Source organism: Archocentrus centrarchus, chromosome 16, assembly GCF_007364275.1.
Source record: "Archocentrus centrarchus isolate MPI-CPG fArcCen1 chromosome 16, fArcCen1, whole genome shotgun sequence".
NCBI lineage: Eukaryota > Metazoa > Chordata > Actinopteri > Cichliformes > Cichlidae > Archocentrus > Archocentrus centrarchus.
Window position 1 is genome coordinate 28,654,917 of NC_044361.1, and position 21,972 is coordinate 28,676,888.

Here is a 21,972-nt window from a genome sequence, read left to right on the forward strand (position 1 = left end):
GCACTCATAAGACCAGCTAACAACAGGTGCCTGTTATTTATAGTTACCTCCAAAGAGAAGATGATATTGACTAATAGTGAACATTGTATTCTCCGGTTTAAAACCACAGTAAGAATTTATGCTGGTATTTTTTGTGTGAAATATGACTTCTGTATAAATTTAAGAGTCAGCTGATGTTTTGGATTTCTGGATGACATTATTAGTCATCCATATAGTGCGCCACTATAGTATTAATCTGAAGAATTAACAAACAAACTTTATCTTCTTTCAGATGCTCCGTTTAGGAGTCACCACATCCTTAGCATCTTCTTCTGTCACACCAACCATGTGCATATTCTCCTTCACTACATCCATGAATCTTCTCTTTGTTCTTCCTTTTTTCCTCCTGGGTGGCAGCTCAATATTTAGCATCCTTTGTTCACCATATCCACTCCTGTGCACATGTACACACCATCCCGCCCTTGCCTCTATTACTTTCTCTCCAAACCGCTCAGCCTGAGCTGTCCCTCTGATAAACTTGCTTCTAATCCTGTCCATCCCCGTCACTCCCAATGAAAGCCTTAGCATCTTCAACTCTGCCACCTCCAGCTGCACCTCCTGTCTTTTTGGCAGACCCATATTCTCCAAACCATACATCATAGCAGGTCTCACTACAATCTTGCAAACTTCACTCTTGCTACTATCCTGTCACAAATCACCCCTGACACTCATCTCCACCCACTCCTCCTTGCCTGCCCTCCTTTCTTCATCTTCATCACTCTGGTGCATTGGATGTATTTAAACTCCTCCACCTTCACAACCTGAATAGGCAACATTTATATGAAGCCTTAATTATCAATTTATTGATGTTAATGCCAGTGTCATTATGTTTACCTGGCGCAAAGTGACACAGGTTATCTTCAAAATCAGCGCAACTGTGATGCTCTGAGCTGTTTGAGAATTTTGAAAGCAGGCCTGCGATTGGTCAGTTGGTGGTTTCTTAGGCGCAAACAGCCAATCCCAAAACGAGCACGGCCATGTTGAATTGTCAAAGAAGATTGAAAAAAAAAAAAAAAAGAAAGAAAAAAAAGAAAAAGAAAAAAAGAGTAAAAAGTTCTGTTTATTTGTTATAGAAGTAGTGCCTACCCAACTTAACTGAAAATCCAGTATATGGCTAAATCACGACACAGGCGGTAGTTAGTAAAGCAAAGGTAGGATCTTTCTCTGACTGGTAGAGACAGTGTATTGATGACTATTACCGGTATTGTCAGCGTGTCCAGATCAGCGTGCTCAGACGGTTGAATCAAAGTGTTGAAGGGTGAGACGTGAACGGATACAGATGCGGTTGGTTTGTACACGGCGTTTCTCGACAGATATTTTGAAACAGTTTCTCCCACAAACTGGAATAAGACTTAACCTTATGTCACCTTAGCCCACAGTGCTGTCACGGTGCTCGCACGCGCGTGTAAGTTAAACTTTTCTAGCTAACTTTGTTATCGATAGCGATAACAGGCTTATGGAAAAAATAGACCCATTTCGCTCAGTGTTGGCTTTACTTTCCTATATAACATGGCTAGAAATTTTACTGGCTGAGCAAGTGAACATAATTGTGGCTGCTAAAGTCAAAAGGAGGTTGCTTTGGGTTGCAACTGCTGGTACTGAAGTTTGCATTGGTTGCTATGCTAGCATCGGCATCAAAACAAAGACAAAGTTGCCAGCATTAAGGCTACGTCCGCCCTCTTAATTTTGATTAGATTTCCCGAAATACTTGGCTGACCTTTTGTCTTTCGTTGTGAGTCTTATGGTCTACTTTATGCAGTGGCATTGTTTGTATCACAATTAAGCAAAGATGGGATTTGCTTTTGTACACATCTGAAATGGATTTCGTTGATCTGATCTGGTGGTTTTGAGTAATGACACTTTGGAGTGCTTTTCTGGCTTGCCTGTTGATGCTTTAAAAAAAAAAAAAAACAACCGCTATGGTTTATTTCTTGCAGGTAACCAGGACTTATTTTTGTTGTGTAATGTTCATCACTTCCTGAAACATTTTGCAGACTCCCATCTCAGCTTTTGCTGTAGGAGTACTGGAAACCAAAAAAAAAGATAACCCCAAACCATTGAATGTAGACTGCCAGTGCTTCAAAACAAAAAAAGTTGTTGGGTTGTTATTTTTCAGACCAATGTTAAGTGCAAATCAGTATTAAGCCCCAGCAACTCCAGTTTGTATATATGATCTGAAGGCAACAAAGTATGAGGGTCAGATATGTGATCAAGTTGTCCATATTTTGATACTGGCCTTTTTCAGTCTTCGTAATACTCAATCTCAAACAGGGATAAGTCCAAACATGCAGTGAATTAATTGGTAAATTAATTGCCCAGAGGTGTGAATGTGAGTGTGAACGGTTGTCTGTCTCTTGGTGTTAGTCCTGCAACAAGCTGGTGACCTGTACAGAGTTTACCCTGCTTCTTGCCCTATGACAGCTGTGTTAGACACCAGACCCTGAAAAGGATAAGTGGAAGAGAATAGATATATGGATGCATGGAAGTGCACACTGAGGAAAAACACTGGAAAAAAACACTGGAAGTGATGCATGGATGAGGATCTTTGAATTATTCTGGATGAAGAGAGGGAAGGCTCTTTCGGTAAAAGAAAACACCTATATTTCAAATGATTATAAAACAAAGAAGGAGATGAGAAAACAAGTAGAACTTTTGAGGAAATGTAGTTAAGATATGTAAAATGTGGCATTACCGTGGGCAATTGCCCAGGTGCCCAACTGGACAGGCAAAAAAGTCATTTTTTTTCACCCGGAACCCTTTTGAGTCCCTTAATTCCAATTTTATGCTTCCTACAGAGCTAAACTTCCCCAAACACACACACACCTGTCCTGAAATAATAGGAATATGGCATTAAGCGGTCTCTGAGAGATGTTGGTATCATGGAGGACTTTGAAATCTGAATTTTGTATTTTCGCCTGTAAAAATATTGTTTTTTAAGGGGTTAATAACTTGAGAGAGAGAGAGAGATGATACAACATTTATGATGCCAGTTTCTGAAAGTCTGGGTCATAATTACCCAGGACACCAATTTTCAGGCTAAGCATATAATTCATGTGGGAGATATTGCCTGTTGAAATATTAGAAAATTGAAAATCATGATTCACAAGGTCAAATATAGGGCACGGCACCCAATGTTTGGAGGGCCATATCTCAGAAACCCTTTGGAGCTGAGGCCTATAATTTTGCATGTGTTCATTATACACATAGAGGTGCTTTCATAATAATTTTCACTCAAATCTGAGATGGTCACCTATTGGTTGAGTTCATATGGTTTGACCCAGATATGAGAAAAGGGTTTTATTTTTCTCAGATTTTAGTTTTGAATAGATGTGTGCATTAAGAGAGTGCAGTGGAAAGGAATAATTACATACTGTGAGGAATTGCCAGTTAAGGTGTTAGACCCATGGCTACAGCAAGAATAGCAAACCCAGCATCAATGGCTGGATTGAACAAACCAGCAAATGGGTGGCTCAGGGGACAGATCAAGACAGCTGGACAACAGTCTGGGCTCCTGTCAAATGTCCACCATCCCGGTGCAAAAAGAACCAGCATACCTCAGAGCAGTGAAAGCATCAAGTAAGGTTTTAGTAATGCTTCACTTCTACTTTGGAGACAAAAAAAAAAGATTTACTTTTTCCTCACATAAAAACTTTTGCAGTTTGGTCTTAAGATCAAAATCTGCATGAGTATCCCATGGGAAAGTTTAAGATTTATCAGCAAATGTTCTGATCAAATATTGCAAAGCAAATATTTTTTCATCCCCCAATTCATGTTTGTTCACCATTAGACATGACTTAATAATTTCAGGTTTGCTAGTTATATTATTTTGCTGTTTTGAGCACATTAGCATGTTTTTGGAAGTTCATAAATGACAGAATTATTGTCAATTTTGTGCAGATCATACACTTCACATTCGGATTGTGTGGATGTGACAATTTTAGAACCTCAGCAGTGTTCACGCCAGGGCTGGGTGCATGTTACGAGGATGAATCAACATTAAAGCAATAATTAATCAACAAAAATAGATCTGGATCTAACTAGATGACACAAAAACATAAACCAAGTATTTCTCACTGATTAAAAATAGTTTACCCAAGCATATAGGTACAAGCATATAGGTAGGGCCAAAAAAAATTGAACTTTTTAATAATGCCTTTTTAAAAAAATTTATTTTAGTTTTATATAATTAAATCACTGGACATCAGAAATGACACTGCTTTCCAATGGGCCACTTTAAATGGATGAGTGGGCTTTCTCAGTGCTTTTCATATTATGGCCAACAACAATACTTCTTTTTTACATGCAGTACAGACATGGCCAAGTGAAAGCTATTTTTTTGTAGCCAGCTGTTCTTTGTAGTCTGTTTAAAACAGCAACGAGTTCTGATTCTTGTTCACTCCTTTGTCTGGTTCTTATAATATTAGTCATACATACAGTAGTTTCACTGTTGGATTTGTATAGTTTGCAAGCTGAGTTTCTTTGAAGTTACTTTCACCCAGGTTTCCCCATAGAAAGTACTGCACTGAGCTGTTGTGTATTAGCTTGACCAATCTGTCCTAGTTCATCCTCATCACACTGCTTATAGCCTTTTTTCCCCCCTAAGCATCATGAAAATCTAAATTTACAGTGGTTGTTTTAAATTTGTGTTCTCTTTTTCTCTTGATAATGGTCTGGGACTTCCCCACAAAAATGCTTACTGTAATTGTACTGCTGACTACTGTTAGGTTTGGTGATGACTGGAAGTAGTGCCTGGAGCTTCCTCCACAAGACAACAGGGTGAAAACTTTGGTAACGTAACTGTTGTTAGAAGTGAGTATAATTACACAGATTAACTTAGACTCAGTGCATGCTGCCATCTAGTGCTATAATCCTCAACCTCTGGATCTTACTAAACAGTAAACTAATATGGTTTGGTTATGTTTCCCAGGATGTGCCATCCACTAAGGGAAAAGAAGACTACCCCTAAAGCGAGAACTTCTTATGGGAATCTGGCATGGGATAGGAGAAATCCTCCCCTATCCAGGTAATTAAAGCAGTCAGAACTTAGGTTCTTCTTCGTAGTGTAAGTTTAAGTATTTTATCCAAGTTACCTTTATCAGAGAATACTTTAAAGTGTATTCTTGGACCAATATAATGATTCTGTATCATAAAACTAGCTTGAAAATGTTGCTCAGTAAAACTCTGAATGTTGTAACTTGACCCAGTTCCAAATATCAGCCACCAAGCTGATCATTCCTTTTAATGTAGATTCACATCTTTGCATTGCGCTGTATGCGCAGTATGTATGAAGTCCACATCTTTGCTAGATAAGTGAAAAGACTTGAATATTTATTTCAATATAAAATTTCATCTTAAAATGAAATGAAAATACAACACGATGTAAAAGAAACACTGTTTATGCAAACAAAGTGCTGCTTCCAGCAAAACAGTTCATATTTAGAGAAATAACAAACCCTTTTCCTGTATATTCTATTACAGATCAGTCTATCATCTTCTGTAACTCCACTCAGAGAGTTGAGCTTCTTGCAAAGAAAATCACCCAGCTTGGTTATTGGTGTTTTTACATTCATACAAAGATGATGCAGGAGTGCACAAATTGTGTGTTCCATGACTTCAGAAATGGATTGTGCAGAAACCTGGTCTGCACGGGTAGGTGAAGAGTTTTGCATTTTAAAATGTAAAGTGGAAATACTAATGTTCACTAGGTTGAATAAAGCATATATTTTCTTGTAGAATTCTTGACTCAGGGAACTGACATCCAGGCAGTAAATGTGGTTATTCAATTTGACTTCCTCAAAGGTGCAGAGACCTACCTTGGTAGATCATGTAAAGATTAACCTGTTGTGCGGTCAACAAGAATTTAAGATTACAGCTACCGTTATTCAAAATCTGTCACACCCAAGGTCAGTCACTTCATGATGCTACCACTAACACAATATTTACACTATGTCATCTGTCACAGGGTGTTTTGGTCACTTGGGTCTGGCCAGCAATCTGAAGCAGCATTGACAGGAACCTATATGTGGCAGTTTCACTCTGTTGTCTCAGATGATGACAGTGAAGGGGAAGTGGAAAAGCCATGAACTTGGAGCTGCATGAATGAATGGTCAGTTCATCAAATAGCTAAATCTAAGCATAATTGAAAAAGAGTTTCTAGGATAAATTGTTTTATAAATTATGCAAGATGTGCTGTTTGCTGCCCTTTGGCTGCTTTATATACATTAAATGGTATTGAGGGTTCATGCTCAGCTTTGTTGTAACCGTAAAGCTGTTTAATCTGTGGCCAGTGAGTCTTCACTGCCCTATTTTATGTTGCCAGTCTTATGATTGTGAGGTGACTTCATGAGTAAGGAATATAATTTATACTAAATTGGTAAATTATCACAAAGGTAAAACAGGAGAGACCATTCTGATTCAGTGCGTTCTGTGTGTATGAGTAAGAGAATTTCAGTTTTAGGACATAGTGTATCTGAACGCTCCTCCTGAAGCAACCTTTCTAGTTGATTATATCCTCTTTCATCAAGATTAACTAAAGCTTTACAAGATTTAAAGGTGAAGGGTTGCAGAACAGTCAACATACATTTGGACAGAGCTGATCAGCACACACTGCCAGCTGTCTGCTTTGCAGGTTTACTACAGCAGTGACTAATTGACACGGTTGGAACTGGAGATTGTATTTTAATTTGGCCTTACTGTTTTTCATGACAAACACTGTGCCTGGCATTTGTCACACAATACTGGCTACACATCACACATGACTCAAAGTGTAGATTTGTAGATGTTTCTACTCTTTTCATTTCTAGTTTAAGATTGCTGGTACCCCACTGAAAATTGACGGTTGAACTTGGACAGTGATCTTTAGCTGTAAGGCTGACAACACTGCTAGGGATCACTGCCCATGTGATTGGAGCTGTGGTTGAAGGCTCTCATAGAATTCAGACAGTTGGAAAAAGATGGAAATGATCAACATAAAACTGTAACCAAAGGTGAACTTGCAGGATTGTGCCAACTGTGAACTACTATGGCGATGTTCATATCCTGCTGAAATGCATTTTAGCCAAAGGCATAAAGGAAAACTGCATCTTAGTTCATGGATGGTTGGTCTTTTCTTATTCTTATTATGATATTTATAATGACTTGTTCAATATCATGTGTTATATTAGTTTAAAAAAAAGGTCATTTGAAGATCACTAACCACAAATCGATGTGATACATGAGCTGCAGTAATGCATCAAGTAATCTGACATGTTATTACACTGCTATTACAGTGCAGTTTCTAATGGATTCATGGGGTTGCATGAACTCCCTAATATGGATGCTCCCTAATATGTGGATGACATAACTGAAATTAAGATTTAAACGACCAAACTTTATCAAATTTGTTGTTCCTGTATCTAGTATAGCCACAGTTTTTACACACATCTGCTACAGCACGACACCTTGCATTTTTTTTCTCCACTTCCAGCCTCCTGTCAGCTAGCACCAAGTTAGCCATTCTTATCTGGTCTCTGTCATCAGTACTTTTACCCTCACAGCTCTCAGACTTAGGGTTTGTTTTTGTAACATTGTCTGTGACAAACTGCTGTGTGAAAATGCCAAGAGATGAGCAACAGTCTTTCCATCCTTATCACATTTCATTAACATTTAGATGATTGTCAGAAAAACTGAATGTTGTCATCAGCTTTTCTTGCTTTTGTGGATAAAGTTGCTGATACTTAATGCAAATATCTTCAGTAAATTAAGTGTGAGACAAGCCTCGTATTTTGGAATACAGAATTATTTAAGATAATGTTTTTAAAACCAAAGTTGAGTAGACAAAAAAGAGCACAAATTATAATAAAGAACATTTCATGAACCAAAATGGCCACTTTGCTGTGAAAAAAACTTTAAAAGGTGGCTGCTGTTATGCTCCGCTGCTGAAAACCTGTTACCCATTTCTTATGATAAACTTGACACATTTTCCATATACTCAAGTACTTATTACAAAAATAAGCTATTTAAAGAATAATGACAACACTGTTGTCATTTCAATAAAGCTTAGACCAAAAGACAGGAAACCAGTAAATGTCTCAGGTCTAGAGGTTGCTAGCAGTAAACTAGACAACATAATGGGTTTTAGTGCTTCAGTCCAATGGCTGATCTCTATTTTGCTGTGACCTTGTCCTAATTTTGGGGGCATTCTCACCAACAGTACAAACACTTAATAGCAAAGATTCAGTAAAGTTGCACGCGTATGATTGTGTGAATACATCCATTCGCTCCATACCCTTGGAATGTCATTCAGGGAAAGCCCGAATTAAGCAAATGTATAGCGAATGAACCTAAATTATGCGTCACTAGAAGTGGGCTGTTCCAGCTGTAACTTCAGCCAATTGCAGCTGATATGAGATACACATTAGCCAATCCACTGATGAGTTAGCGGTAATGGGTGGAGCTTTAACTACGGTCACTGACGTGAACTTTACCGGTGTTGAACTACCCCTGGACCCAAACGGTCACCGTAAGTAGGTAAACAGAACTGAAGGGGGTTCTTATTTATGTTAAGGGGGTATGTGATGGTGTTACTGTGCTTTGTATCGTATTTCTAGTTACCGATATATTCACATATAGGCGAATAGATCTCGTGGTCGACTCCACATGGCTACCTAGCCAGCCAGTTAGCTAACCAACCTCTGCTAGCCCGCTTTAGCCTTCATAGGTTAAATGCTACTAGCGAATACTTTTGCCAGCTGGTGGCTTAAATGCATATATGGCTTCTCTAACAAACAGCAAGATTGGGGTTCGACAGGTCTTGCTATCGGGTCATGCAGATTTTATCATATTTAAGGTGCCGAGAGTCTAACTAGATTGGGCCTTGGCTGAAACCAACATGCTGCACCGTTGCTGCCAATAGAATAAAGAGCATTCAGTCAAGCGAGCCGTGCAGATGGTAGCTGAGTGCATACAAGTGAGCTAATGCTTTTCATAAATGTCCGTCGGATATACTATATAAAGCATGGGTAACAGTTCGCAGAATACACGTATGTGTTTGTATATTTACCTGGCAGGGTGTGCAGGTCATATGTTAGAATATACTTTTTCATCATTTTTACAAGATCAATTTAACATCCAGTATCCTGCATGAAACTGTTAAGCTTTCATTACTATAATGAAATTATAACTTATTTATACACTGTTTGTTTCTCTCAGTAGGCTGCTACCATCTCAGACTATGGGCAGTGTGTTGGCTGCCGCCTCCCCCAGTCCAGCCCCAGCTGCAGCTGGAAGTGGTCAAGGGGTACCAGGCTTGGTCTCAGTCCCTCCTGGGTTCACTATGCCCTCAGTGTCTTCCGTCCCTCCAGCATCTGGATCTGACCAGCAGACGGCAGATGCGCAGTCCTCACTCTCAAACCCAGGAACATATGAGGAATGCCACCGCAAATGTAAAGGTTAGAAAAGCAGCTGATTTCTGTGTATTTCATCGTATATTTTTCAACTTTTTCATCATAATTATGCTACTGTAAAAGTGCAGTTGCTGTGCTTTCAAATAAATCTGACGTTGTTGTTCTCCCTTCTTTGCTTCAGAGGTGTTTCCTCTGCAGATGGAAGGGGTGCGGTTATTGGTCAACAAAGGCTTGAGTAACCACTTCCAGGTCAGCCATACTGTTACCCTCAGCACCCTGGGTGATTCCGGATATCGATTTGGTGCTACCTATGTAGGCAGTAAACAGACTGGGCCAGCAGAGGTAATGATCTCTTTGTTTTCACGAGATTGAAAGTAAATGCCAAAATGGTAACACAATCAAATCAACAAGCCACTGCTTTCACTTTTACATTGTGCTGCATTGCTGTTAATTAAAACTTCTTTAGTTAAATAAGGTGTTTATTCGCCTGACCAAAGTGCATTTCACACAAGCAAAATACTAAATGACTAAAAAATTAAATTGGTCATCCCAGAATGCAACCAAATGACGAATACAAGGCAGGATTATGCAGAAGAGGCTTACTGCCTCTTTACAGGTTTGTAAAAATCACTGCATGAGGGAATAACACATCTTTTGTCCAGTATGTTGACCATTTTCCTGAAGCCTTCATTACTCACCATGTTTATTAGACAGACATCTTTGGTCAAATGAAATGCAATTGTGTTGTCGGTTTCAGTGCGTCTTTGTAAGCTGGATGGACATGCTGACGGGCTGCACAGGGTCACTTTTATGAGCATCTGACCCGCTGTTGGAGGATTTTCCTTAGCAACATTTGCATTGTTTACTTTGCCGTAGTGCATTTATGTTACTGCAGTTTGTGATGTATTTTCAGGTGGTTAAACAAGTTAGCTATGTTACTTTGCCATGCAGGCATGAGTCTGCAGCACTCTTTGCATATTGTTTCTTCTTCAAAGAACAAGCTGCTCACCCTTTGCTGTGCCAGACATTTCATTTTCAATATCTGCCTTTTAATGAAGCAGTACGTGTCCAGACTACATCCAGGAAACGTCATGCTGCTTGATGCAGGGATGTCATCAAGTGGTGATTTTAGGGAGTACTGCATTTGTGTTTGCTTTGTGTTCTATTGGCGGAGCACACATTTTCAATATCACTTGATCATGTTTGTTTAATTGTGGGAAGCCAAAATTTTGATTGCAATTAATTGTACAGCTCTACTTGAATGTGAGTTTTCGCATAAACATCTTCTGTATGTTTATGCGAAAACATGAAGAAAGCCTAGTATTTTTTTTTTCTTTGATTGATGGCTACAAAAGTACAGTATATTTATATGGCAAATATATGTGAAAGCTAACTGTTGAACATGGTGTGAGCAATAGCAATGTTATATGCATCTGAAATTCACTTAAGGTATCAAAATGGGGCCACCTAACCTAAAAAATAATTTGGTTTATGGAGCCAAAGTAATATCACATTGAATGCCTGTCTCAAAAAATAGTGTCTGTGGACGTGACGTCATGACAGCTCACTAGTTTAGTGGAATTCTGAGACATACTTCCATCTCTACTTGGACTGAAATTCATAAATATCTTGTTGAGTGTAGTTGATGTTGATAGTCGAATGTTGCCAGACCTTTAGGAAATGTTGGTCTAAGGAGGTGACAGGTCTGTTATGGAATTTGGGGTCCTGGGCAATGGTAAAGCAAGAAATAAACAAAGGACAAAGCAAAATTGAAAAACATAATTTCAGAACATAATGGGAGCTGTTTCAACATGAGGTGTACTCCAGACCAATAAAGTGTGACGTGTGGTGAATTAAAACAATTAAATATAGTTATGACAGAAATCCTTACTCATGATTTTTTTTTTTTTTGGTGCTGTATTATCTGCAATAACCTATGCCACCACTGAAACAAAGTGCTTAAATCCATTATAACTAGACTTCATAATGGTGTTAATTGTGTGCTGGTGTGTTTTCCCGTATGGCCAGGTGTTTATTTCTAAATGATTGTCTGTCTCAATATTTCAATTCTTCAGAGTAAACTTGATACATTTTATATTACCTGACTTAGGATAATTATAAAAATGTTAGTTTTCTATGTTCTGTGTCATTGATGTTGACTGCTGTTTAATACAGCCATTGACACTTATTAAAAACTAACAGTGGGGTGGTATATTCTCCTTAGTCATTCCCAGTGTTGGTTGGAGATATGGACAACACCGGCAGCCTGAATGCCCAGGTCATCCACCAGCTTACAACTGCTGTGCGCTCCAAAATAGCCATACAGGTATTTAAACATGTAATAGCATTCAGATGTGGTCCTTTAGAATTTATGTTCAGCATTTCAGTGCACATTTTACATTGTCCTTACAGCTTTTTATTTTTATTTTTTTTATTCTTTGCTAGACTCAGCAGCATAAGTTCGTGAACTGGCAGTGTGACGTGGAGTATCGAGGAGAAAACTTCACATCTGCTGTGACGTTCGGAAATCCAGATATACTTGTTGGATCTGGTATGATAAAGATTAGTCTGGTTACTGCAATTTGTCATTCTGTTTTAGTGGTAATTTATGAAAGTAATACCAGTAAAGGTGCTAAATAGTGAGGGGGAAAATAACAGAACATAACCACTAGGTTACAAATAGGGCTGGGCGATATGGGCCAAAAATGATATCACGATATACGATATATATCTCAATATTTTTTTCTTCCCAAAAGGTATAAACAAAAAGGTGCTTCTGAGTCAAAGCTACATGTGCCAAATATTACACAGGCACCTTTACTAACATTCAGCTGTAGATGTACATGAGAAATTGCTCAAAACTATTGGAATATTTAAATGATAATGCTCCTCAAATAAATTGATTTTTTTTTCCTCCATAACAAAAGCTGTGCTATTACAATGTAAACAGAAAAGATACAGAAGAAAAAAATAGCAAAAGGCTGACTTATTCTTTAAAAAGCCAGTCTCCAGTGAAATAGACTTCACCAAAGTGCTTCCCCTTGTGTGTACTCTTGTACCTCTAGTACTCTGCCCAAATAACAAAACATGTAAACAGACTTAACAAAATTCCATCCTTCAGTCAGCAGGACTCTAGCTAGCTGCAGCTGGCTGATGTGCCGTCACACTGGCTGTTATCGTAACAGTTAGCTAGCGACACGGCCATTAGCATTAGCATCGGTATGCATATTGGAAAAGATGAGTGCTCGGATCTTTTGCCGGGACTTGTTTGCAGCATTCTCTACAGAATTCATTATTCTGCTGCTCATCTGACGCTTTGAATCCGAACGATCTCCAAATAATTGAGCATCGTTTTTCTTTTTACTAACAGCTCCTCTTTAATAGCTTCATGTCAGTTTACTTCTCCATGCTGTCGCTTCCTGTATGATTTACAGGTGAAGCGGTGAGGGAGAGAGGAGGGGCAGTGTGAAGTTGTGCAGAGACAAATTGGGAGAAGAGAAAGGTGAACTGGTGGATCTACAAGTATGATTGTAACGTGACATAGATTACATCGACATAAACGATATTGTCTCATATCGCGTATGAATATCAGTATTTCTTAAAAACACAGTAAACCGCCCAGCCCTAATTAGAAACATTATCAAGTGGGGTTTTGTTTGTTTGTTTTGCTGTATCTTAATGAGAAAAGTGTGCTACAAAACAAATACAAATGTATTTCTAATAATGAATTTGTTTAGGCTGAAGCAGTTAGTTTGATAATCTGTAAACAAATAGGAGGTTCTTTGTCAGAGAAAATAAACTGTCATTGGATTTTTGAGTAAGGACTTTGATAGTCACAATAGGAAGAGTGTGCAATGTATGGTGAGTCAGTAAAACACTACATCCATTTTCCAGATGTTCTGTCGAAATCACAGCTGACGTTATTGGATTTCAGCTTGCTTATGAATGCGTAAGTGCTTAGGGTGGGATTGAATTGTGTGGTGTCTAAGAAACAAAGGAATAACCTAATAATTTAATAAACTCAGGTTTGAGCGATACTAAAAATGGAAGCCAGGGGGTGCCTGCGGCGCATGAATGAATGGTACCTCACCTCAATAAATTGCCAGTACAGCCTGTGTGCCTAAAGGACTTTCTAGGAAATTACCTCTTTTCTCATAATACTAAACTGGAAAAAAAGTCCTATATCCACATATTCATAGGGATTGATAATAAAACCCAGATATATAGCAAGTGAAACTTAATATAATTACTACAATACATATTATCTCTGGTAAACTTAATATAATTACTACAATACATATTATCTCTGGTAAACTTAATATAATTACTACGATACATATTATCTCTGGTAAACTGCACAGCTGCGATATCATGCCTATTATTGGAAAGCTAGGAGCTCTTATTCATTTTTAAAGACCCTCTGTAAAAGTGTTAACAGAAGCATTGTGTTCAGTTCATGCATTTTTGGATAAATTAGGACTGGAACAACTGCAGATAGTGAGGAACCAGTAGGACTAAACTCCTGTAGGACATAAAATGCAGAAACATGGATTGATAATGACAAACCAGACAGGCACTTCTGCTTTTTTTCCATTTAGTACAGTAATTGGTTCTGCCAGTACATTTCCATCTGTATCAAATTATTTACAGTAAATATTTGATGAAGAATGCACTCCATCTTCAACATGAAGAAAAATGAATATCAAAATAGCCTTTAGACTGAAGGAGGAATTAGAAAATATGAAAAAGGGGTACAAGACCTGAGAGAGAATAATTTCCATACTTTCTCAAAATAAAATAAAAAATCAGTTTTCGTAATGTTTTTTTTTTTTTGGCTATTTCAGGGATTTTGGTGGCCCACTATCTTCAGTCTATTACACCAGCGCTGACTCTCGGTGGAGAGCTGGTGTATCACAGGAGACCAGGGGAGGAAGGAACGGTTACTTCTCTCTTGGGCAGGTACACAGGTAAAAGGCCTCTTAAAGATTTACATTGTGCACTGCAACACTACGTTGTGCTAAAATTTATATATTTTAGAATCTTGTTTTGTGGTCATTATTTCATGTGAGCTATCTATAGACACTGCAGTAATTTTTTTTTTTTTTTGTACTCAGGTGAAAATTATGTTGCTACGTTGACTTTGGGAGGAGCAGGAGCTCATGCTACATACTATCACAAAGCCAATGATCAGGTACTTAACCTCAGTTAAATTGTGTTGCTATACTTCTAAATCCTAAGTGATAATCCGTGTCAGGGTTGTAGGAATAATAGAACCTTTCCCAGGTGTAATAGGGTGAAAGTTGTAAATTACTGTCAGCCAAAAGGCTGACAGTAATTTACACTCAGATTTACACCTCTGGCCAATTTAGAACCACCAATTACCCTAAAATTCCTGTCTTGGGGCTTTGGGAGGAAGACAGTTCCTGGAGAGAACTTATGTAGGCACAGGGAGAACGTGCAAACTCCACCCAGAAAGGGCCCAGCCACCCAGGACCTTTCTGTGTGCAAACTCAGGTCTTTCTATGTGAAGTTTGCAGCACTGCATGGTGGTGCAGTGGTTAGTGGCTCTTGCCTCACAGCAAGAAGGTCCTGTATTCTGTGTACTGTTAAATATAGACTGCTGCTTTAAAAAAAAAAAAAGTACATTTTTAATATAAGGGAACACTTAAATCATGCCTCTGATCTTGATGAACAAAGCACTCAGTTTGAAATCTTTACTGACATACATACAAAGTCAAAAATTAAAGTTAAAAATTAAAATCACTGGCTGATCCAACCTGCTTTATAATGTGGCTCACTCATTTGAATGGTCCCCACATGACTGTATGCACTCCCAGTGTCTGGGCATGCTCCTGATCAGGTGGTGGATGGTGTTTTGGGGATCTCGGCCCAGACCTGGTTCAGTTTATTCAGTGAGCACCTGGACAGTCTGTGGGACTGTTTGGTGGCACTGTTATACTGATGCATAATGTCCCAGAAATCTTATTTGGATTCACGTCTGGGGAATATGAGGGTTAGTCAGCGGCATCAATGTCTTCGTCATCCAGGAACTACTAACACACTCTGGCCACGTCAAGCCATGTATTGGGAGAAACAAGGTCCCACTGCACTGGCATAAGGTCTGACAATCTCCATAAGTAGGCTAGCATGTGGATGTTTGGCCTCCCCAGGCCATCATTGACCCACTGCCAAGCCCTTGCTGCTGGATGATGTTGCAAGAAACATAACCACCTGAAACTAACCATGAGCTTTTAGTAGTAATAAACTACCAAACATTTGATTTAAAAAAAATAAATAAATAAAAAAAAAATCATTTTTTCTTTTCATCCATTAAACAGTTTAAATGAGCAATGGTTTGTTTCTCCTGAGTGCATTATTCTTAGCTTAACAAACAGTAATAATAATAATAATAGGCAAAAACAAATGCAGTCAGAGAGACTGAGCAGTACACAAGAATCCATCAACATCAAAGACTGTTTGCTTCCACAGAGGTCTAATCCTTATTTTGGTGCACTAATATTGATTTAACTTGCCAATGAGTGTCACATATTGTGGCAAAATGTGAGAATTTGTAAAGACAGTTGTGGTTTTGACTGCTGCACATTGGAGTCTGGCTAAAGGAACAAATAAACTGTGGGTTTGTTTGCAAAAATCACAGGCAAAGTGAATGCCAATTTGTTCTTTGTCATCCTCAAAATGACACATTTGGTGTGAACGGTTTTGGAGTGTTGAAATCACAATGAAACAGTGTTGTTTTTGTAGCATGCACTCAGTGGAAACAAATCTTACCTCAGACTGCTGATCAGAGTAGCTCCAGCTAATACATTTTTTGCAGCAAGCAAGTCTGCAGATTTGTGCACTACACTGGAAAGTCCTTTGAGTTTTTTTCTTTCAATACACAGGAATATAAACTGAAAATACCTTTGGTTACGTGCAATGTGCATATGAGTGCTTAAATATTTAATTAACATAATTATTTTTACTTTTTTTTTTTTTTTAAATTTGTGGTTTTACAGTTGCAGGTAGGAGTTGAATTTGAAGCCAGCACAAGGATGCAAGACACCACAACATCCTTTGGTTACCAGTTGGACCTTCCCAAAGCAAACTTGCTCTTTAAAGGTAAATCCTGTACATGCAAGATGAATATCACTTTTGCAACACAAGTTGCTAGACTATCAGTATGATGTTTAAAAAATGTTTTCTTAACAAATTTCTTCAATTTCCTTCTTCCCCCCTGCAGGAACAGTTGACAGTAATTGGGTGGTTGGTGCAACCCTTGAGAAAAAGTTGGTGCCGCTGCCTCTCACACTGGCCCTTGGGGCTTTCCTCAATCACCGTAAGAACAAGTTCCAGTGTGGCTTTGGTGTCACTATTGGCTAGAGGTTCCGGGGCTGCTTGTAACCAGCCCGCAGGCCAAAGCTTGGACCGGCACAGAGACACACAGGAAACCCGGACTAAGTTTTAAAAAATTGGATTCAGAGACTCTCTAATAACTGTGATTTCTGGGGCAGACAGAGAGACAAAAATGACTATCGAGGAGCCAGGATTGGCCAAGCCATGCCTACATACTGTAGCACAAATGTCTTTCCTTTATGGTGTGTTGGATGTACCCAGAGTCTAGAGAGATGTATATCAGAGGGCATCATGTGATGCATGAGAACATGTGAAAATCAAAGTAAGTGGTGAGACATAATATATGGTGGTTATGTATAAATTGAAATAAATGTGATTACTTTTTGTACATTTGGGCTCTGTCATATGTTTGTAAAATCTTCTATCGATCGATAGATAGATAAAAATTACTTTGATATGTTTTGTTTTTTTTGTTTTTGGCTCAAAGTCACTCAAAAACTTTCCGCCATCTTGGGCTGCAGAATCTCATTATCTCCTCATTTGTCCTTGCTCGGGGAAATAACCTCAATCGATCTGCCAACCAAACATGCTAAACCCACACCCGCAGCTTTAGCCATCACCAAGAAAACAATATTTGTTAACTGGAAATATAAACAATCGCTTAGCATTGGCTGAATCTCCTGATTGAGCACATATCAGTAGAATATCTGCCTGCTTAAAAAACAAAACAAATGACACACTTTATTGAAACATGGTTTCCATTCATTATCTGAATAAATATAACTCCAGAATTCTGATTTTGAAATAGTTATTAAATTGAATAGTGGAGCTTTTGTACTACAACAAATGTTTGAAATATAAAGTTTGAAACAGCATTTTTTCTACCCCAAGTGGGAAACACCCAGAGGTGATGGAGGATGAGACAGTAGAGGGAAAAGTGCAAGAAGCAATAAAACTAAACTAAACTAAAATAAATGAGAACGAAAACCTGGGACTTTCTGAGAGGAAGAAACAAGATATTTAAGAAATTAGGTTGACTAATTGCTGACTGCATTTTTGCTATAGTACATGACTGACAAGTAGCTATCTTAAGATAAATATCAAGGTAAAGAATACAGAAGCAGAAAAAGACTATAATTAATAATGAAGTTATTGATTAAACCTTCCAAGATGTTTCTGAACACAATTGTCACATAATCATCTCTATCATATCTGGACTGTTCAAGGTTGAAGCCAAGAGCATGAAGGAATTCATGTGCAATAATGGCAATGTGATCACAGGGCACTTCTTATTTTTGTGCAGAAAGAGAAATGATTTCACCCTAGGTTCACATATAAAGATTTATTAGCCTTTTAATTAGTCTTCCCACACAAATGTTCTCAAAGATAAATGGATAAATATAGAAAACAAATCCCTTTACAAATACGTATCAGAGGTGACTTTATGATATGCCTGGCGCATATAATTTTCATATAATTCTTTAATTTCCCTGACGGAACCCCCCCAAAGGGATTAAAAAAGTTTAATCTAATCTAATCTATAAACTATTTGGGTCAAGGAAAAAAAGTCAAGATAAAAACTTCCTTATTTCATCATAAAAGCCAAATGGCAGTTATTGCTAGAGTTGATAAAATTTCTCATCTGGAAAAAAAAAATTTTTGTTCCTTTTGAGCAGCATATTTTCTTGCACATAATTTACAAACAGCATGTGACGCTTCTCAGACTTGATCCTCAGGTTGTGCTGCTACTGTTGCTTTCTGTGATTTCAGTGTGTATATATATATATATATATATATATAGCTCTGCATCTAAATTTGCCTGCTTTTTAAGCTATTCAGCTTGTTGTTCCAAGATGTTAGCTTCCTGTTTGGCAAATGAGAGCTGGACATGGGTAGCTTCTGCTTTTGCTTGTGCTCTGGCAGCAGCAGTAGATGACGATGTAAGCAGGCTGATGCTTAAAGAACTAAACACTTCTTATCTTGTTTCCAGCGTATCGTCCATCCTTTCTTTTCCAGAACTCACTATGCTTAATGAGAATGATGCCTTTTTTCCTATTCTGCCCTCACTATACGTTGATCCCCAGTTTGACAGATAGAAAAACAGTTCTTCAAAATGAGAGACAAAAACTTTCAGCCATCATTGTGGGGAACCTAAAACTACAAAACAACAACAAAACATAATACAATATAAATTGTGATGTAATATATTTCTTATTATTTTGCTGAAGCCTTACTAGCTGAAATTGTAGCTGGTCTAGCCACCAGAAAAAGTAAAAAACAGTTTTTTTATCCCGCCAGCTGGATGCTAATGAATAATGGATATTCCTATAGATGCGCTAAAGCAATTAGCACTGACGGCACAACTGCATGATTGCATCAAAACAAGAGTCTACAAAACTACTTTACATAATTTATTAAACTCAGAATATAATACTAGTAATTTGTGCACTGCTACCAGTCTAGTCAGACTCCATTAACTTTTTCTATTTTTGCTACAAAAAGCTTGGGTTAAGAAGCCCACCTCGTCCCTTGTGGAGCTACAGCACTCCAGCAGAGGCGGCACAAATTGTTTATATCAGCAATATGTTCATTTGTTTCATGTTTATCTCTTTCTGAAGAAATGATCAAAAGCATCAGATATATGTTAAACATGAGTGATTGAATTTGATTTGTTTTTCATAGTATTTAGTTATTCTTGTTTAACATAGAAAGAACTTATATATATATAATTATTATATATACATATAATTATGCACTGTCCTGTGAATATACAGTAATAATAAAAATATATGACATGCTAATAACAAAAGTAATTTCATAGCAAATTTTGGCATTTTTTTTTTTCAAGTAAGTGCAGCCAGACAACACTATACCACGGTTCAGCTGTGTGGAGAGCAAAACAGGACCCAGATACAGGGAAATAACTCAAAACTCAGCTTTGTTTGCTGGAATACCCAGGCAAAACACAGAGACCAAGGCTAAGACAGGAAAACCAGACAACCAAGGGAACAAGACAAAAACAGACACAGGAACACAGAGAAGACATGGAGAACTTAGGAAACCAGTGAATAGATAGAAATAAATCACAACCAAGAGTATAACTCTTGGTGGACAAGACATAACTTTCAGTATCTTCCATACATGATATGGGCTCCATGAAAACTTTAAAAACGTGACAGGAATAAAGGTCGGCTCAGCTTTATCCAGCAGTCCATCTGACTGCTGGATAAAGGAAGACTCATCCTGTCTGCTGTATGATATGTTAGTGTTAAACAGGTCAGAAAAACGAGTTGTGTATTTCACTAATACCTACAAGCATGATAATCTAATAATAAATGATCTGCGTTTGTGTTCTCTGTAGCACACACAGTCACACGTGCATTTTCACTTGTTGAAAATTACACCAACAGATCAAAAAATGTTAGTACTGCTGTTTTGAACAATGTAAAACAGCTGTGGCCTTTGGAACTTCAACAGGTAGATTCATAACTATGCAGCTGACAACGCATTTAAAAAACTTGTAGACTAAGATTTTGTTAATTGTTGGCATTTTATTTTCGTACAGATACTCAGTTCCAACACTGTCTACCTACATTCACCCATAAATGAATTACAGTATACAAGAAGAAGCTCTTATGTGCAGAATTAGGAGAGGTAAGAAAACAGAAATCTGTAATCTACTGACATTGAGCGCTTTCTCTGACCAGGTGTTAACAGTTTTCTCCTAAGATGGGTGTTAATCAGGATTGAGGAGCAGAGAGAGGTGGTCTGACTGACTCAAGTGGGGGATGGCTATGACTTTGTGTGTGTTTGATATCGGAATAAACATAAAGTATATTTTCTCCCATCATCAGGAACTTCACATGTTGAAAGAATTCAGGAAGTACAGACTTCAGATTGGCCTGATTTAAAATTTCCCACTACGAAGTGAGAGAGGATGAGCCTGGTGATGTTTTTGTTGTTGTTGTTTGTTTTGTTTTTATGGTCTTTAGCTGGAGATCAAGAGCTGTGCTAACGATATCATTGGACGCAATGTAAACAGGAGTGATGATCACTACTGTTGGCTTTCTGGTCCTCAAGAGGGGAAAATGTTGGAACTTGATCTGACAGAGAACAAGAGCAGCATGCACTGCTTATGAACTTAAGAAGGATGGGAGATAATGAGACAGCAGTGTAACACATTAGGGCAGTGTAACTCATCATAGGAAACACGGAGCATGGATCAGTTTATCTCAACATCTCAACTTTTTCTCCCATGCTTGCTCTCTCTGTCACATATACACATGTGCTTGAAAATGCTCCTGCAGAACACAGTGGGGTTCATGAATTTGTTGTGTGGCTTACACACTGTTTTCTCACATATTTGTTAATTACCTAAAGTGATTTTCAGGGAGGCTGTCCAAATACTGTAGTTGGGGAAGGATTGGATTTCTGACTCATTCTATGCATGCGGGAAAATGAGTGTGTTTCCTGTCACCACTATACTTTAAAAGGAATCTTTCCTTGATCGTATTTGATTAAAATTACTGTGCCATTGCAACCTGAGAGCAGAGAAGTTGAGTTCTTCTATTGCAGTTTAGTGTATGTGTGTGTGTCTTCCGCCTAAACACAGAATGTATAATGAAAGCTTGAATTAAAGCCATACTTTATCTTGTTAACTGTTGTATCTTTAGACATAAACACTGATAAATAGCCATGATATTTTTTCCATAATTAATAAATAGTTGTGCAAATTTAGTTCTTTTTTGTCAGTTACTTAACTCGAGTGTTTTTTGTTTTTTTTTAACTTTTGCCCTTGGATCATGAAATTAAAACTTTGGACAACAGGGGAATATATAATTTTCTCTTTAGTTAGTGCCATGTAGGAGACATTTTATGGACTGTTTTATCAAGGTAAAAAAAAAACCCTTCCATTTCATAACTACTAAAAGATACTACTTAAAGATAAAAATTTTATTTTCAATTGGGGAATCTGCTGTAAATTTCTTAGGTCCCCTTCTACTGGCCATTTTATGTCCAGTAGTCTCACATTTTATACTAAGGATTTTTACTGCGAAAGAAAGGAACAGGGAAAAGAGAAAAACTGTCTTTGCCTACAAGACCAAACACAGTCCCGGCTAAGTTTTAACAGAGGAGTTTGCTTTTATATCAAAAGCATATCTGTTCTCCTTCAGCTGCCTCTCTGAATGGTCGTGCT

At 38.0% G+C, this 21,972-nt stretch overlaps 1 protein-coding gene across 12 annotated transcripts; it reads left to right on the forward strand.

The window, feature by feature from the left end:
• The first annotated feature begins 1,063 nt into the window (after positions 1-1,063).
• tomm40 (translocase of outer mitochondrial membrane 40 homolog (yeast)) lies at positions 1,064-17,163 on the forward strand. 12 transcript variants are annotated; one of them, XM_030750743.1, is made up of 13 exons: positions 1,064-1,190; positions 4,764-4,848; positions 4,967-5,062; positions 5,518-5,688; positions 6,002-6,145; positions 9,229-9,467; positions 9,604-9,764; positions 11,647-11,748; positions 11,868-11,973; positions 14,267-14,389; positions 14,537-14,613; positions 16,439-16,541; positions 16,663-17,163. In XM_030750743.1, exons 5-13 carry the CDS (start codon positions 6,135-6,137, stop codon positions 16,800-16,802), a joined length of 1,062 nt encoding a protein of 353 aa, XP_030606603.1. In that variant the 5' UTR covers positions 1,064-1,190; positions 4,764-4,848; positions 4,967-5,062; positions 5,518-5,688; positions 6,002-6,134; the 3' UTR covers positions 16,803-17,163. The 12 variants fall into 12 exon arrangements, with proteins under 12 accessions (XP_030606603.1, XP_030606608.1, XP_030606604.1 ...); XM_030750748.1 differs by having other exon boundaries at positions 9,232-9,467; XM_030750744.1 differs by lacking the exon at positions 1,064-1,190 and adding an exon at positions 1,267-1,444.
• Positions 17,164-21,972: the final 4,809 nt, after the last annotated feature.

What these genes read in the sequence shown, in the direction of transcription:
- tomm40 (XM_030750742.1), top strand. Translation starts at nt 8,464, where the DNA reads ATGGGTGGAGCTTTAACTACGGTCACTGACGTGAACTTTACCGGTGTT. An exon ending in ATGCCACCGCAAATGTAAAG is followed by an intron (nt 9,468 to 9,603) that starts GTTAGAAAAGCA and finishes TCTTTGCTTCAG; the next exon opens with AGGTGTTTCCTCTGCAGATG. An exon ending in AGCAAACTTGCTCTTTAAAG is followed by an intron (nt 16,542 to 16,662) that starts GTAAATCCTGTA and finishes TCCCCCCTGCAG; the next exon opens with GAACAGTTGACAGTAATTGG.